At 49.7% G+C, this 14,937-nt stretch overlaps 1 protein-coding gene across 1 annotated transcript in view; it reads right to left on the bottom strand.

The window, feature by feature from the left end:
• Nucleotides 1-14,569, bottom strand: part of pcsk5a (proprotein convertase subtilisin/kexin type 5a) — a gene marked incomplete at both ends in the record, with an annotated part of 41,010 nt that extends 26,441 nt beyond the window's left edge. The window contains 12 exons of the mRNA XM_080521907.1: nucleotides 293-346; nucleotides 458-594; nucleotides 1,696-1,885; nucleotides 5,920-6,023; nucleotides 6,095-6,192; nucleotides 7,673-7,864; nucleotides 8,014-8,186; nucleotides 8,253-8,341; nucleotides 9,723-9,799; nucleotides 10,031-10,174; nucleotides 11,631-11,735; nucleotides 14,420-14,569. Of these exons, the coding sequence (XP_080378033.1) occupies nucleotides 293-346; nucleotides 458-594; nucleotides 1,696-1,885; nucleotides 5,920-6,023; nucleotides 6,095-6,192; nucleotides 7,673-7,864; nucleotides 8,014-8,186; nucleotides 8,253-8,341; nucleotides 9,723-9,799; nucleotides 10,031-10,174; nucleotides 11,631-11,735; nucleotides 14,420-14,569 (1,513 nt within the window). The remainder of the gene's footprint in view (nucleotides 1-292; nucleotides 347-457; nucleotides 595-1,695; nucleotides 1,886-5,919; nucleotides 6,024-6,094; nucleotides 6,193-7,672; nucleotides 7,865-8,013; nucleotides 8,187-8,252; nucleotides 8,342-9,722; nucleotides 9,800-10,030; nucleotides 10,175-11,630; nucleotides 11,736-14,419) is intronic.
• Nucleotides 14,570-14,937: the final 368 nt, after the last annotated feature.

The following is a 14,937-nucleotide window of genomic DNA, read 5'->3' as shown; positions in this document are numbered from 1 at the left end:
CGGTGATGTTTGGGATGTGGGTCAGGGTCAGAGGGGTCAGAGGGGTTAGAGGTAGAGGGGTCAGAGGGGTTAGAGGGGTTAGAGGTGTTAGAGGGGTTAGAAGGGTTAGAAGGGTTAGAGGGGTTAGAGGGGTTAGAGGGGTTAAACAGGTTAGGGTTAGAGGAGTCAGACAGATTAGGGTTCGAGGGGTTTGAGGTCAGGGGTTCAGGGTAAGAGGGGTTAAAGGTAGATGGTTTAGAGGCAGAGGGTTCAGAAGGGTTAGGTTTAGAGGAGGTAGGGTTAGAGGAGTTACGGTAAGGCATCTTGGCGGTGCCGTAAATATGCAGGGACCAGTTCAGCAGCGTTCCTGAGAAACAAGACAAAGGCAGATAAAAGCTTTGATCTGAACAGAGCCTCCAGAGGAAGTTCAGTCCTGAAAGTTCCATATCCAGACGGCAGGTCAAGAGGAAGGCTGCACCCGTTTCTCTGACGCCTCCCTTCCTGTAGGGAGTCTCCTGGATCTTCAGAGTCCAGTCCCCGGCTGCCGGTTCCCCCCAGCAGTGAGCTGTCATGAACTCCCAGTCCTGAAAGCCCTGGGCAGAGCGGTCCTGAGGCCTGGATGAAATGTTCCAGAATCACCAAAACCCTCCATCACCCATCCTGCTGCACACCAGACGGCCTCATCAGCCTTACGTCTTCATCAGCCTTACGTCTTCATCAACACTGGACGTCATGACTTGTGTCCAACTGGATGTTAACAAGATCAGCATTTCATTCATTCATACGTGACCAGTTCAAGTTTTCACTTCTGTCTTAACTCCAACCATTGACAGGAAACACATTAGGGTTAGGGTTAGGATGGGTTAGGGTAGGGTTAGGACAGGTAAGGTTAGGGTAGGGTTAGAGTTAGGGTTAGGATGGGTTAGGATGGGTTAGGGTAGGGTTAGGACGGGTAAGGTTAGGGTAGGGTTAGAGTTAGGGTTAGGATGGGTTAGGATGGGTTAGAGTAGGGGTAGGGTTAGGGTTAGGGTTAGGGTTAGGGTTAGGGTTAGGGTTAAGGTTGGGGTAGGGTTAGGGTCAGGGTTAAGGTAGGGGTAGGGTTAGGGTCAGGGTTAAGGTAGGGGTAGGGTTAGGGTCAGGGTTAAGGTAGGGGTAGGGTTAGGGTCAGGTTAAGGTAGGGGTAGGGTTAGGGTTAGGGTCAGGGTTAAGGTAGGGGTAGGGTTAGGGTCAGGGTTAAGGTAGGGGTAGGGTTAGGACAAGCCGTTCAATGCTGCTCACACCTTTAACGGTCTGCTTTTCCTTGTTTTATCCTTCTTTACATATTTTTTTATATTTCCTTTTTTACCCATTTTAGTTTTCAGTTACAGGTTTTTTTATTTTTCTTCCTTTTGTTTCGACTTGTTTTCATTCCCCCCCCCCCCAATCTTTCAGAATCTTTCCCCCATTCTTTTCCGATCCTTCCTGTTGTTCTACCATCATTTCTGGTAAAAAAAAAAGTGTAACTCTGGCTCAGGGAATACTCTGATAGTATAAATAATAATAATGAGAAGAAGAAGAAGAAAAAGAAGAAGAAGGGTTAGGGGGGTTAGAAGAAGAAAAACTACAACAACAACAACAATAACATAATAACACATTCATGTACTTTCCAGTAAAAATCTTTTGATCACTGCGATCAAGACAAAGAGATGCAGTACTTGTACCTGCAGGCTTTGTTACCTGTTGGCCAGCAGCTGCGACACGGTGCCTGAAGGCGACGTGAGCGTGATGGAAAGGTCGCCACGGCAACGGTGGGCGATGCTGACACGCGCCACCACGTGCTCCATGTACACCACCTGGTGCCGGGCGTCGCCCCAGCAAACCCGACGACTCAAGCACGACCACGAGCGCCGAGCCCGGATGGATGATCCTGAAAGAGATGAGGAGGAAGAGAAACGACTCCTATTAAAGACTGCAGTGAGACGGGGACAGAAGAGAAAGACTCCTACTGAAGACTGCAGTGAGACAGGGACAGAAGAGAAAGACTCCTACTGAAGACTGCAGTGAGACGGGGACAGAAGAGAAAGACTCCTACTGAAGACTGCAGTGAGACAGGGACAGAAGAGAAAGACTCCTACTGAAGACTGCAGTGAGATGGGGACAGAAGAGAAACGACTCCTACTGAAGACTGCAGTGAGACAAAGACAGAAGAGAAAGACTCCTACTGAAGACTGCAGTGAGATGGGGACAGAAGAGAAAGACTCCTACTGAAGACTGCAGTGAGACGGGGACAGAAGAGAAAGACTCCTACTGAAGACTGCAGTGAGACGGGGACAGAAGAGAAACGACTCATACTGAAGACTGCAGTGAGACGGGGACAGAAGAGAAAGACTCCTATTAAAGACTGCAGTGAGACGGGGGACAGAAGAGAAAGACTCCTACTGAAGACTGCAGTGAGACGGGGACAGAAGAGAAAGACTCCTACTGAAGACTGCAGTGAGACAGGGACAGAAGAGAAAGACTCCTACTGAAGACTGCAGTGAGACGGGGACAGAAGAGAAAGACTTCTACTGAAGACTGCAGTGAGATGGGGACAGAAGAGAAACGACTCCTACTGAAGACTGCAGTGAGACAAAGACAGAAGAGAAAGACTCCTACTGAAGACTGCAGTGAGACGGGGACAGAAGAGAAAGACTCCCACTGAAGACTGCAGTGAGACAAAGACAGAAGAGAAACGACTCTTACTGAAGACTGCAGTGAGACAAAGACAGAAGAGAAAGACTCCTACTGAAGACTGCAGTGAGACAAAGACAGAAGAGAAACGACTCCTACTGAAGACTGCAGTGAGACGGGGACAGAAGAGAAAGACTCCCACTGAAGACTGCAGTGAGACAAAGACAGAAGAGAAACGACTCTTACTGAAGACTGCAGTGAGACAAAGACAGAAGAGAAAGACTCCTACTGAAGACTGCAGTGAGACAAAGACAGAAGAGAAAGACTCCCACTGAAGACTGCAGTGAGACGGGGGACAGAAGAGAAACGACTCCTATTGAAGACTGCAGTGAGACAAAGACAGAAGAGAAAGACTCCTACTGAAGACTGCAGTGAGACGGGGACAGAAGAGAAAGACTCCTACTGAAGACTGAAGTGAGACGGGGGACAGACGATGAAAGCAGGAGGAATGAAGGGAGTCTCAGGATGCACCGATACCACCGATAAGGAGGGACACAAGTACAAGTACTAACCTTTAGCTGCTTACCAATACAAAGTATCTATATGACTGGTAATTTTATCTAATTACTGGTACCCAGTACCAACAAGAGTACTAACATTCAGCTACTTGACGATACTGAGTACTGATACCAGCACTAATATTTAGCTACTTGCTGATACTGAGTACCGACATGAGTACTAATATTTAGCTACTTGCTGATACTGATTACCGACACGAGTACTAATACTTAGCTACTTGCTGATACTGAGTACCGACACGAGTACTAATATTTAGCTACTTGCTGATACTGAGTACCGACACGAGTACTAATACTTAGCTACTTGCTGATACTGAGTACCGACATGAGTACTAATATTTAGCGATTTGCTGATACTGAGTACCGACATGAGTACTAATACTTAGCTACTTGCTGATACTGAGTACCGACATGAGTACTAATATTTAGCTACTTGCTGATACTGAGTACCGACATGACTACTAATATTTAGCGACTTGCTGATACTGAGTACCGACATGAGTACTAATACTTAGCTACTTGCTGATACTGAGTACCGACATGACTACTAATATTTAGCGACTTGCTGATACTGAGTACCGACATGACTACTAATATTTAGCGACTTGCTGATACTGAGTACCGACATGAGTACTAATACTTAGCTACTTGCTGATACTGAGTACCGACATGAGTACTAATATTTAGCGATTTGCTGATACTGAGTACCGACATGAGTACTAATACTTAGCTACTTGCTGATACCGAGTACCGACATGAGTACTAATATTTAGCGATTTGCTGATACTGAGTACCGACACGAGTACTAATATTTAGCTACTTGCTGATACTGAGTACCGACACGAGTACTAATATTTAGCTACTTGCTGATACTGAGTACCGACATGACTACTAATATTTAGCGATTTGCTGATACTGAGTACCGACACGAGTACTAATATTTAGCGATTTGCTGATACTGAGTACCGACACGAGTACTAATATTTAGGTACTTGCTGATACTGAGTACCGACATGAGTACTAATATTTAGCGATTTGCTGATACTGAGTACCGACACGAGTACTAATATTTAGCGATTTGCTGATACTGAGTACCGACACGAGTACTAATATTTAGGTACTTGCTGATACTGAGTACCGACATGAGTACTAATATTTAGCGATTTGCTGATACTGAGTACCGACACGAGTACTAATATTTAGGTACTTGCTGATACTGAGTACCGACATGAGTACTAATATTTAGCGACTTGCTGATATCGTACCAATACAAGTACCTATTGATTGCCATTCAGCCTCATTAACACATGTGGAGGCTATTTGTTGCTGGGGAGTTCTTCAGTATCGGCCCTGATACCGGTATCGGTACATGCCTACTTCAAGCCCTGCCTGAAGGAGGCGCTCTGGGACGATACCTGCTGAGCTGGGCGCCGTCCTCCTCCACACACCGGTGCTGTCGGGGAACTCCTTTCCAATGCTCCGCCTCCTTCACCACGGCATCGGCGTCGAGCAGGCCGAAGCCGTACAGGTGGCTCACTAGCTCACACACACACACACACACACACACACACACACACACACACACACACACACACACACACACACACACACACACACACACACACACACACACACACACACACACACACACACACACACACACACACACACACACACACTGCATCTTATAAAAGATTTACTGTCCTCTTCGGACTTCATAAGCGGTTAGTTTATCTCATTAGTTATTAGCTCTTAGCTCTATGCTCTCAGGTCTGAGCTGTTCCTCTTAGCTCTTAGTTCTGACCTCTAAGCTTGTAGTTCTGAGCTCTACACTCTTAGTTCTGAGCTCTAAGCTCTTAGTTCTAAGCTCTTAGTTCTGAGCTCTAAGCTCTTAGTTCTGAGCTCTAAGCTCGTAGTTCAAAGCTCTTAGTTCTGAGCTCTAAGCTCGTAGTTCTGAGCTCTACCATCTTAGTTCTGAGCTCTAAACTCTTCGTTCTGAGCTCTAAGCTCTTACTTCTGAGCTCTAAACTCTTAGTTCTGAGCTCTAAACTCTTAGTTCTGAGCTCTAAGCTCTTAGTTCTGAGCTCTAAGCTCTTAGTTCTAAGCTCTTCGTTCTGAGCTCTAAGCTCTTACTTCTGAGCTCTAAACTCTTAGTTCTGAGCTCTAAACTCTTAGTTCTGAGCTCTAAGCTCTTAGTTCTAAGCTCTTCGTTCTGAGCTCTAAGCTCTTACTTCTGAGCTCTAAACTCTTAGTTCTGAGCTCTAAACTCTTAGTTCTGAGCTCTAAGCTCTTAGTTCTGAGCTCTTAGTTCTGAGCTCTAAGCTCTTAGTTCTGAGCTCTTAGTTCTGAGCTCTAAACTCTTAGTTCTGAGCTCTAAACTCTTAGTTCTGAGCTGTAAGCTCTTAGTTCTGAGCTCTAAACTCTTAGTTCTGAGCTGTAAGCTCTTAGTTCTGAGCTCTAAGCTCTTAGTTCTGAGCTCTTAGTTCTGAGCTCTAAACTCTTAGTTCTGAGCTCTAAACTCTTAGTTCTGAGCTGTAAGCTCTTAGTTCTGAGCTCTAAGCTCTTAGTTTCCTGAAAAAGAGCTGAGAGAACATTTGGTAAAACTTTCTGATCAGCCGTAACTGATCTTTGTTACGTTCTCTATTCCAAGTTTCCAGAGGTGGAAGATGTTTCTAATTTCCCTCAAGCGAGCGGTGGCCTCCGGTGGGACTACCTGTACGTCCGGCGCCGTTAAGGTGCCAGTCCGGAGCCAGCAGGTGATGAGGTCTGGATGTTTGGACGATGATGTGCTGCACGTCCCTCCAGGTGAGCCTTGGACTGTGGACATGTCGGACAGACCGTCTCAGCAGCGCCCAGCCATCTCAACGTAGGGATTTTGCAAAGCTTACTTTGCTTCCAAAGCGAGAGCGATGATGCCGGCAGCCGCGGAGGAGGAGGAGGTCCTGAGGGGAGCCCGGCTGCAGCTCCGCCCACTTTCCAGGGTTACCTGCACAGCACCGAGAACACCTGTCACACTGTGAGAGTTCACCTGTACTTCACTGGGAATAAAGCTGATATGTTATTAAATAACCATCTCCTATAACAGGAGTCTGCGGGACAGTATTTTAATAGAACGTATAATAGTAGAACGGCCCTCTAGTGGAGTAGATCTGCGATCGTGAGGCCAAACTGAGCACAAGAGGAAGGACTTCTACCTGCTAAAGAGCCTGATGTTCAATGACGTGACGTCAGTTATCAAATGCATCAATCAAAGCAGTTTCAGCGGCTTCAGACACGGGAGGTTCCGGTGTTTAGATTGTGAAGTGAGATATGGAAACACACATGAACAGTTCAGCTTCATGCCTGCTGTACACAGCACAAGCTTTTATTTTGACACAACAATGGAAACACCATGACAGGATGAGACTCCTGCTTGCCCACCCACAACTAACAATCCAAACTAAACTAAAAGAAGTAACTAACTACATGACATCACGGACATGATGGCTGCAATGCATCATGGGAGTTTCTGTTTGTGGTTTTTAGATGTCATTATTGTGGGTTATATTAGGTTTGTGGTGTTGGTAATGATTGTGTTGTGTTTTTGTTGCTTAGTTCATCTAGTTAAGGTTAGTTTATTAGTAGTAGGTGAGCAACCAGGAGTGAGGAGGGTTTTGTGCTGACAGCTGCAAGGCAGCGTCCTCCTGCCAGGGAGTCCTTGTTGTTTTCAAGAGTTCAAAATGAAGCCATTGCTGCTTGCAGCTGGTTTCAGGAAAGTTTTCAATATCTCGAGTGATTTAACTCCATTATGGCTAAGATTCCTGACATGGAGAGGATTTGAACTGTTTCCTCTCTCAAGCCAAATGTGGCTCAAACATGTGAGAAGGGTTAGGGTTAGGGTTAGGGCAGCCAGGAGAAGCCAAAGGAACCATGTGAAGAAGACTGTCCATGATCTTCTTCCAATGGTCCATTCACGTTCAGGACAATTGGCTTTTGATACCACTGTGATTGTGAAATCCCTGCTGTGGCCCAGCCTCACCCAGACCCTCACCCTAACCCAGTGGCCCCCTGGGGAAGGGAGTTTGAGACCCCTGTCCTATAACACCTCTAGCTCCTGTAACCCCTCTAACCCTAGCCCTCTCTCTATTAGTCAGTTGGAGCACTATGCAGCGCCCCCCCAGGGGCGAGGCGGCCCCTCCACCTCCTCCTCCTGGGAGCCCACCACCCACAGAGCCTACCGTAGGGCTGGGAGCCCACCACCCACAGAGCCTACCGTAGGGCTCGGGTGCAGTGTGGACTGGGTAGCAGTGGAAGTTCCAGGCATGGGGACGACTAGTACTGCTGGAAAACCTTTAAGAAGTGGATTTTACAGAATTTGACTGGTGAATATGGTGGAAATAATGGTTGTCTGTGTTCACTGAGGTCCCGTAGCGTCACTCTCTTGCACGGCGCAGCTTTTGAAACGGTGTGTTGAAGGAGCATCTCACTGCCTGTCCGGAGGCCGTGGCCAGCGTGGAGGCGCAGCGCTCCAGCGGCCCTGGGGGGGTTCCACTGGCCGTGCTGCTGCTGATGGAGATGGTGTAGATGCTGCCGCCGTAGCCATCGCAGGAACAATAGTCACCTCTTCGCCCTCCACTTCCCGACGCCCAGACGAAGACAGAGCCCCTCCCTCGCCGGCCCTGAGATGAATAGAGGCAGCAGCCGGTTGTGGTTCACTCATTAATGACGTTTACGTGTGATAAAGAGAAAGAAGACCTTGAAGTGAGGGAGCAGCTGCCGGGAGGACGAGGCAAGAAACACAAAGGAGACTAAGTTTGCACTCGCTCACTGTTTGAACGCCGTTCTGCAAAACGAGACGAGTCAGAGGCCCCGGTCCCTCCACGGTGGCGCCGCTGTCCTCTGGCCCCCAGCCAGCCAGATAGATGTCGATGTACTGCGGCCTGAAGCTCAGCGCTCGGGCCTCAACCACGTCCGTCACGTCTCCGTCCAGCATGCGGATCCCTGGGACGGCAGAGACGTGGTGTTAGAGCTCGACCTCCAGACGTCCTTCAGTCCTTCAGCACTCACCGCCGATCCTCGCATTGAAAGACACCCCCACGCCACACGCAGAGTTATTTGTGGCTGCAGCAACCGTCCCGGCGCTCTGGGTCCCGAGGCTTCGTGGGAAAAAGGAGGAGAACATGGAACACCAGGTTAGATGCATATGCATGAGGGAGAACGGCGGGCTATTTCCGTTACATCAAAACAAGTGAGGAGAGGGAATTCAGACTGAGACATTTGCATTTCCATATATGCATGTGATTACTGGTGTAGAGCAGGAAGAGCTCAGGCTGGAATGACTGGGAGGTGGAGGGAAGCTGCAGGTGGAGCAGGTCTTAGCCCCCCAGTACATTTCTAGTGAAAACGCAGCGTTTTGGATTCAGAGAAGTTTTAACATGATGATGCCTGTTATCATGCCGGGCCACAAGAGGGTGCTGTTGTTAGGGTTAGCACTGAAAGCACACACACACACACACACACACACACACACACACACACACACACACACACACACACACACACACACACACACACACACACACACACACACACACACACACACACACATTCTAGGTGACAGACCACCAAGTGGGATTATTATGGTGACTGTCAAAAATAAAACTACAAAGTAACTACCAGGTCCCGTCAGAATAAGAGCAGCCCGTTTGAACTTTTATTGCTGTTTGTTTGAGTGTTTTATATTGTTGCTTTATCTTATATTGCTAGTTTTAGCACCTTGAGATTCCCAAATGTATTATGTAATACAAATAAAATTCACTATCTACATCATCATCATCATCATCATCATCATCATTATTATTGGAGTGACGACTATAGATGGGGATATAAAAGGGGTTCTTGTGGAGAACCGGTTCCCCGAAAACAGACATTCACCGCTCAGCAGCAGGGAACCTGGCGGCCAGGCGGCACAAGCCATGGGAAGTGGCTCGGTTTCAGGAGGAAGGACGGCCACGGGGCAATTGGCAATACTGGGAAACTAGATGTTTCATCAAAAGGAGGAAACATTTGCTCACAGCAGAGAGACGTCAGACGGAACATCTGGTTTGAGATGGACTCCAGAGTGACTCAACCAGCAGCAGTGATGCTAACATGTCTTCTGATGCTAATGCTGCAGGCTTCCTCTCCAGCTGACCGTACATGAAGAACCCGGCCATGAAGCACAATCAACAATGGAATCAAAATCGTGAAAATCTTATCGACTCCCATCCCCGGACGTGAAACTCTGGAGGCCATGTTTGTTAGCGTCCGTCAACTCCAGAGTAAAAGGAGTAACTCCCACCTGCTGGAGCGCAGCACCACCTCCATCTATCCAGTGTTTCAATAGCGTCTCCCGTTGCCCTGCAACCTGAGCGTTCTCCACACGCTGGGCGTCCAGTGACCTTGAGCACCGTCATTGTGGAACCAGAAACCCAAAATACAACCAAAGTTTTGTGTTTTCACTTGAAATGGTTGCCACAGACATGTACATGTACTCACGAGTCGTCAGCAGTGCTGGAATGTTCTGGAGGCGGATGCGGGTCTCGTCCGTTCACATGGTAGCTGGCGAAGGAGTCCTAGGTCAGACGGAGAGTCAGAAGCAGCTCACCACAGGGTGCCAGGGCCGTCCGTCTCCGTCTCATCACAGCCAACACAAACAGTTTTATTCACCGGTCTGCTCGACCCGTGAGTTAATGTCCATCCATTCTGTGAGCCGGCCGTCTCAAAGCTTCTGCCTGCCGTACGTCTACGCTGGGCGCTCTGCCAAATGGCTCATGATCAATGTTGCTCCCGGAGGAAGCACTTACATCATTTGTCTTCAGGTCCAGATGCTCTCCGTCGACGCCATCATCCAGGATGGACACGACCACACCCTTCCCGCTGTAGCCCCTCCTCCAGGCCGCCGCCACTTTCATAGCGGACCAGCAGCCCTCCAACTCGGCGCCGCGACACTGAGCTCAGACATCATGACGTCACAGTTAGTAAGAAGAAATCAGTCATTCTGTGTTTCATAAGTGGGACTCACAGTGTGGCTGCTCCACCCTGCTCCGTGGGCCAGCAGGGGGCGGTGCTGGAGGGTGGAGGGCCGGCCGGGGGGCTGGAGGGTGGAGGGGTGGCCGGGGGGCTGGAGGGTGGAGGGGTGGCGCCGGGGCAGCTGGAGGGTGGAGGGCTGGCCGGGTGGCTGGAGGGTGGAGGGGTGGCGCCGGAGCAGCTGGAGGGTGGAGGGCTGGCCGGGTGGCTGGAGGGTGGAGGGGTGGCGCCGGAGCAGCTGGAGGGTGGAGGGGTGGCCGGGTGGCTGGAGGGTGGAGGGCTGGCCGGGTGGCTGGAGGGTGGAGGGCCGGCCGGGTGGCTGGAGGGTGGAGGGGTGGCCGGGGGGCTGGAGGGTGGAGGGGTGGCCGGGTGGCTGGAGGGTGGAGGGGTGGCCGGGGGGCTGGAGGGTGGAGGGCTGGCCGGGTGGCTGGAGGGTGGAGGGCCGGCCGGGTGGCTGGAGGGTGGAGGGCCGGCCGGGGGGCTGGAGGGTGGAGGAGTGGCCGGGTGGCTGGAGGGTGGAGGGGTGGCCGGGTGGCTGGAGGGTGGAGGGCTGGCCGGGGGGCTGGAGGGTGGAGGGGTGGCGCCGGAGCAGCTGGAGGGTGGAGGGCTGGCCGGGTGGCTGGAGGGTGGAGGGCCGGCCGGGGGGCTGGAGGGTGGAGGGGTGGCCGGGTGGCTGGAGGGTGGAGGGGTGGCCGGGTGGCTGGAGGGTGGAGGGGTGTCGCCGGAGCAGCTGGAGGGTGGAGGGGTGGCGCCGGGGCGGCGCTTCAGGGAAGGACATGTGGACGGATCCGGAGCTCCACCTCGTTCTTCTCAGGACCTGCTGCTGCTGCAGCCACTCCACCTTCACAGGGACGACAGGGCGCCTAGGATTATTGTCGTGTATGTTGCCACGCCTCACCCCGGGGGGCGGGACGACATGAGCCCCCCGGGGTTTTAGAATTTCCCCACTCTGGGACCCATGTTAAAGAAAAATGTGTTTTCACGCTTCTGACGTGAAAAGTGATGTGGACGGCCGGCCAGAAACATCTGGTTGAGGCGAACCAGGTTCCTGGTGTGGGCGGAGCCTAACATGAAACAGTTTCATCCAGTTGATGAAAAGAAGCAGACAGATGATGGAGTGATGAAGGTTGCAGACCTCCGCTCTCCACCACTCAAACATTAATGATGAAGAGTCTCGTCACACTTCATTGATCCAGGTTTAATGATCTGCAGCTTCTGAACAAACACTTTACTGCCGTTCAGGAACTCTGGGTGTTCAAGTCTGGCGGGAGGAGGGGGGGGCGTGATGAGATATGAGGGTGTGTGTGTGTGTGTGTGTGTGTACATACACCGCTGATTAATAATCCAGCAGTCTCCCCTGATATCTGGTTACTTTACCTGGGTCTCCATGGCGACGGCAGCGGTCAGCTCCTGGTTGGCCGCCGCTGAGCGGTTGGCGGTGGCGCGGTGAAGAAAGCTGTAAAAACTCCTCAGGTCTCCGATCTGCTGACACAGACATCAGATCCTCTGCATCAATGCGCCGTGGAAGGCGTCGCTGCGCCTCGCCTCCCGATTCGGCGCCAATCAAGCCGCTGAATTATTCATGGCGGCGGCCGCCTGATGCCTGTGGCGGCTTTTCAGGTGACGGCAGGTGCAGCCGCCGCTCAGGTGTGCTCTCTACATGCATTTTCTTTAAAGGGCCCACATTATCACATCCTACTGTTGAACAAACGTGTGCCCAGAGGTTTTCCCTTCATGATGTCATGAGGGGAAATAAGCACTCCATCTGCTAGTGGAGCTCCGCCTCCATGATATAAATGAATGAATTCTCCAGGCTCTAATATGAGCCTGACAGTTAGCAGGAGCTACAATTAGCTGCATGCTAATGGAACCTAAGTAAAATATTCCGATATATTATATTTTTAACTCTCCATCTTCAAAACATCAAACATTCTAGATCAAACTAAACCATTGTATCGGTGTTTTGAATTGACTGGTTCCCCTGCGAAATGGTGACTTCCTTAAACAGTATATATCAAAATAAGACTCACAAAAGGTGAGACACTTGGAAACCTGTTTTTAAAGCCTGTTAAACGGATTTCTGTTGGCGTTTAGAAACAACAAGGATGTTAAAGAGTCATGTATTTTATTTTATTTCTATTGAACCTGGACACTATAAAGCTGCATTTTGGCTCTAAGTGGCTCTTTGTGCTTGGTTTTACCTGCACTGGACCAAATGGCTGCAAGTTGTGTTCTTTTCTGGTTTACTTGTGGGTAAATAACAAAAGAAAGATAAACAACAAACATAACAGTGCAAAGCAAAGAAAGAGAAAATAACATAAAAGTAACAGGTAACTAAGTAATAGTTTCATTCCTCCCGTCCGGAGGGAGAATGTGTGTAGTTTTAGTAGTTTTATAGGCCCAGGCTCCATAAATCTGATGTATTTATCTGTAATATCTTGATTTTCCTCTTCTTCTGCTGTGGGTGTATTGATTACTCTCACCTCATTGATTCCTGCTTTTATTCCTTCTGTCTAAACAAACTCTTCACCACTTTGATTTAAACGGCTATTAAAAGCTGCAGCTCGTCCTGCTAACTGAAAATGTATATTATACGGTGAAGGACAATGAAATGAAGGTGAGGAAGGAGAGAGGAGATGCTTTGTGTTCACAGGCTTCTTCTGCACATTTCTTCTATTGAAATATTGAGTGAAAATCGACCTGGAAGCCTCAGACATGAAGCGCTGCAGCGCTGCAAAGCAACTCCAGCTGAAATGATTAAACTCATTATTTTACACGACCTCAGCTATTATTCTTCTGAAGGATACGGCCATTCCATTTTGATCAGAATCATCTATTACAGCTACTGCAATCATTTTCAGGACTTTTTCTCACTTCTTGAACAGAAATTAAACATTAGCCGCCGTTGCCTCTTGCCAGATAGTGAATCAAGCTTTAGTGACATTTATTGCTCTCCTGCTTATACATCCAATATAAACGCCGCCGCGCCGGCTGGATTCTCTGCTTTAATGCAGCAGAATGGAAAGTTGACCAATCGACTGGAAGCAACGAAGTCGATCTCTGATTGAAACAAGCTGCTGCAGTCGTTAATGGAGACGAGTGACGAGTTCACAGCAAATATCTTCATGAATGCTTCTGGATTAAATCAAGAACTGGGAGTCGTGACACCGTGGTTCGGATTGTCTCTACTGAGCATGAGCATTTCCAGTGGTTGTCAGAACAGTTGTTGATAAATGGAGACTGAAAATGATGTGAGTTCTGTCTGTAATCAAGGCCGAAAACTCTTAGTAGTTTTAATACTGAATGAAAATAAACCTTTATCTCTTCATCTTCGTGTCGGACGTCTGGGTTCATCTGGTTGAGAGGAAAATGTTCAGTGGCTGATCCTCGTCAATAAATCACCTTGGTGGTCTGTCCACCGGGATGTCCCTGTCCTCCCAGTGTGTGTGTGTGTGTGTGTGTGTGTGTGTGTGTGTGTGTGTGTGTGTGTGTGTGTGTGTGTGTGTGTGTGTGTGTGTGTGTGTGTGTGTGTGTGTGTGTGTGTGTGTGTGTGTGTGTGTGTGTGTGTGTGTGTTTTCAGAAGGTTCAGAACTACAAAACGTTCCTGAAACACTTGAAGGGGTCTTGACCTTGTGTGACAGGAAGGTCGTTGAGTGTTAGAAATATGACTCCTCTAGGTCAGATCCATTCAGGACACAGGACGACGTCCACGGGACAAAACAAACAATGGGTTTTCTCCAAAAACCAATTCTGTCTACAAGCCACTATGAACACGTCATGAACTGGATCCATTTCTTAGAGGCTTTCGACCAAAGTGATTTTAATCAAGTTAATTTGGAGCCGATTTAGAGGGACCTGGTCTTCGTCCTGCAGACGGGTTAGGGTTAGGGTTAGGGTTAGGGTTAGGGTTAGGGTTAGGGTTAGGGTTAGGGTTAGGGTTAGGGTTAGGGTTCGGGTTACAGCTAATCTAAAGGGACATTTCTGGATATTGTTCATCCTGTCGTTCTGATGACGTGAGGTTGGAGTTCTTTTTGAAACGACAGGAAAGTGCAGGAAAAGGTTTGTACCTTGCCGACATGTTTGGCCTGCAGCCTTCCTCAGAACGCTGAAACGTCAAGGAACAACTCAAACCGTGAGACGTTTCTGCTGCTTCCTGTTGAGCTCACCTGGCCCAGGTTGGAGAATCCGTACTTGTCCGCCAGCTGGTCCACGGCCTCGGGGTCTCCTCGGATCTTGATCGCCCACTCGTTGGTGTAAAGCGTCGCCCCACACACCTGGAGCAGGGTTCCCATCCACAGCGCCAGACGAGCCGCCATCGCCGCCCAGATCAAAGTGCTGGCCGCCCGTCAGAGTGTGTCAACAGTCATGGCCGACCCGGAGGACGTCTGTCCCTGGAGGACGTCTGTACCCGGAGGACGTCTGTCGCTGGAGGACGTCTGTACCCGGAGGACGTCTGTACCTAGAGGACGTCTGTACCCGGAGGACGTCTGTACCCGGAGGACGTCTGTAGCTGGAGGACGTCTGTCCCAGGAGGACGTCTGTACCCGGAGGACGTCTGTAGCTGGAGGACGTCTGTCCCAGGAGGACGTCTGTACCCGGAGGACGTCTGTAGCTGGAAGACGTCTGTACCCGGAGGACGTCTGTAGCTGGAGGACGTCTGTCCCAGGAGGACGTCTGTACCTGG

The sequence above is a fragment of the Blennius ocellaris genome (assembly GCF_963422515.1).
Source record: "Blennius ocellaris genome assembly, contig: SCAFFOLD_234, whole genome shotgun sequence".
Classification (NCBI taxonomy): domain Eukaryota; kingdom Metazoa; phylum Chordata; class Actinopteri; order Blenniiformes; family Blenniidae; genus Blennius; species Blennius ocellaris.
This window is presented reverse-complemented; position numbering and strand designations above follow the sequence as displayed.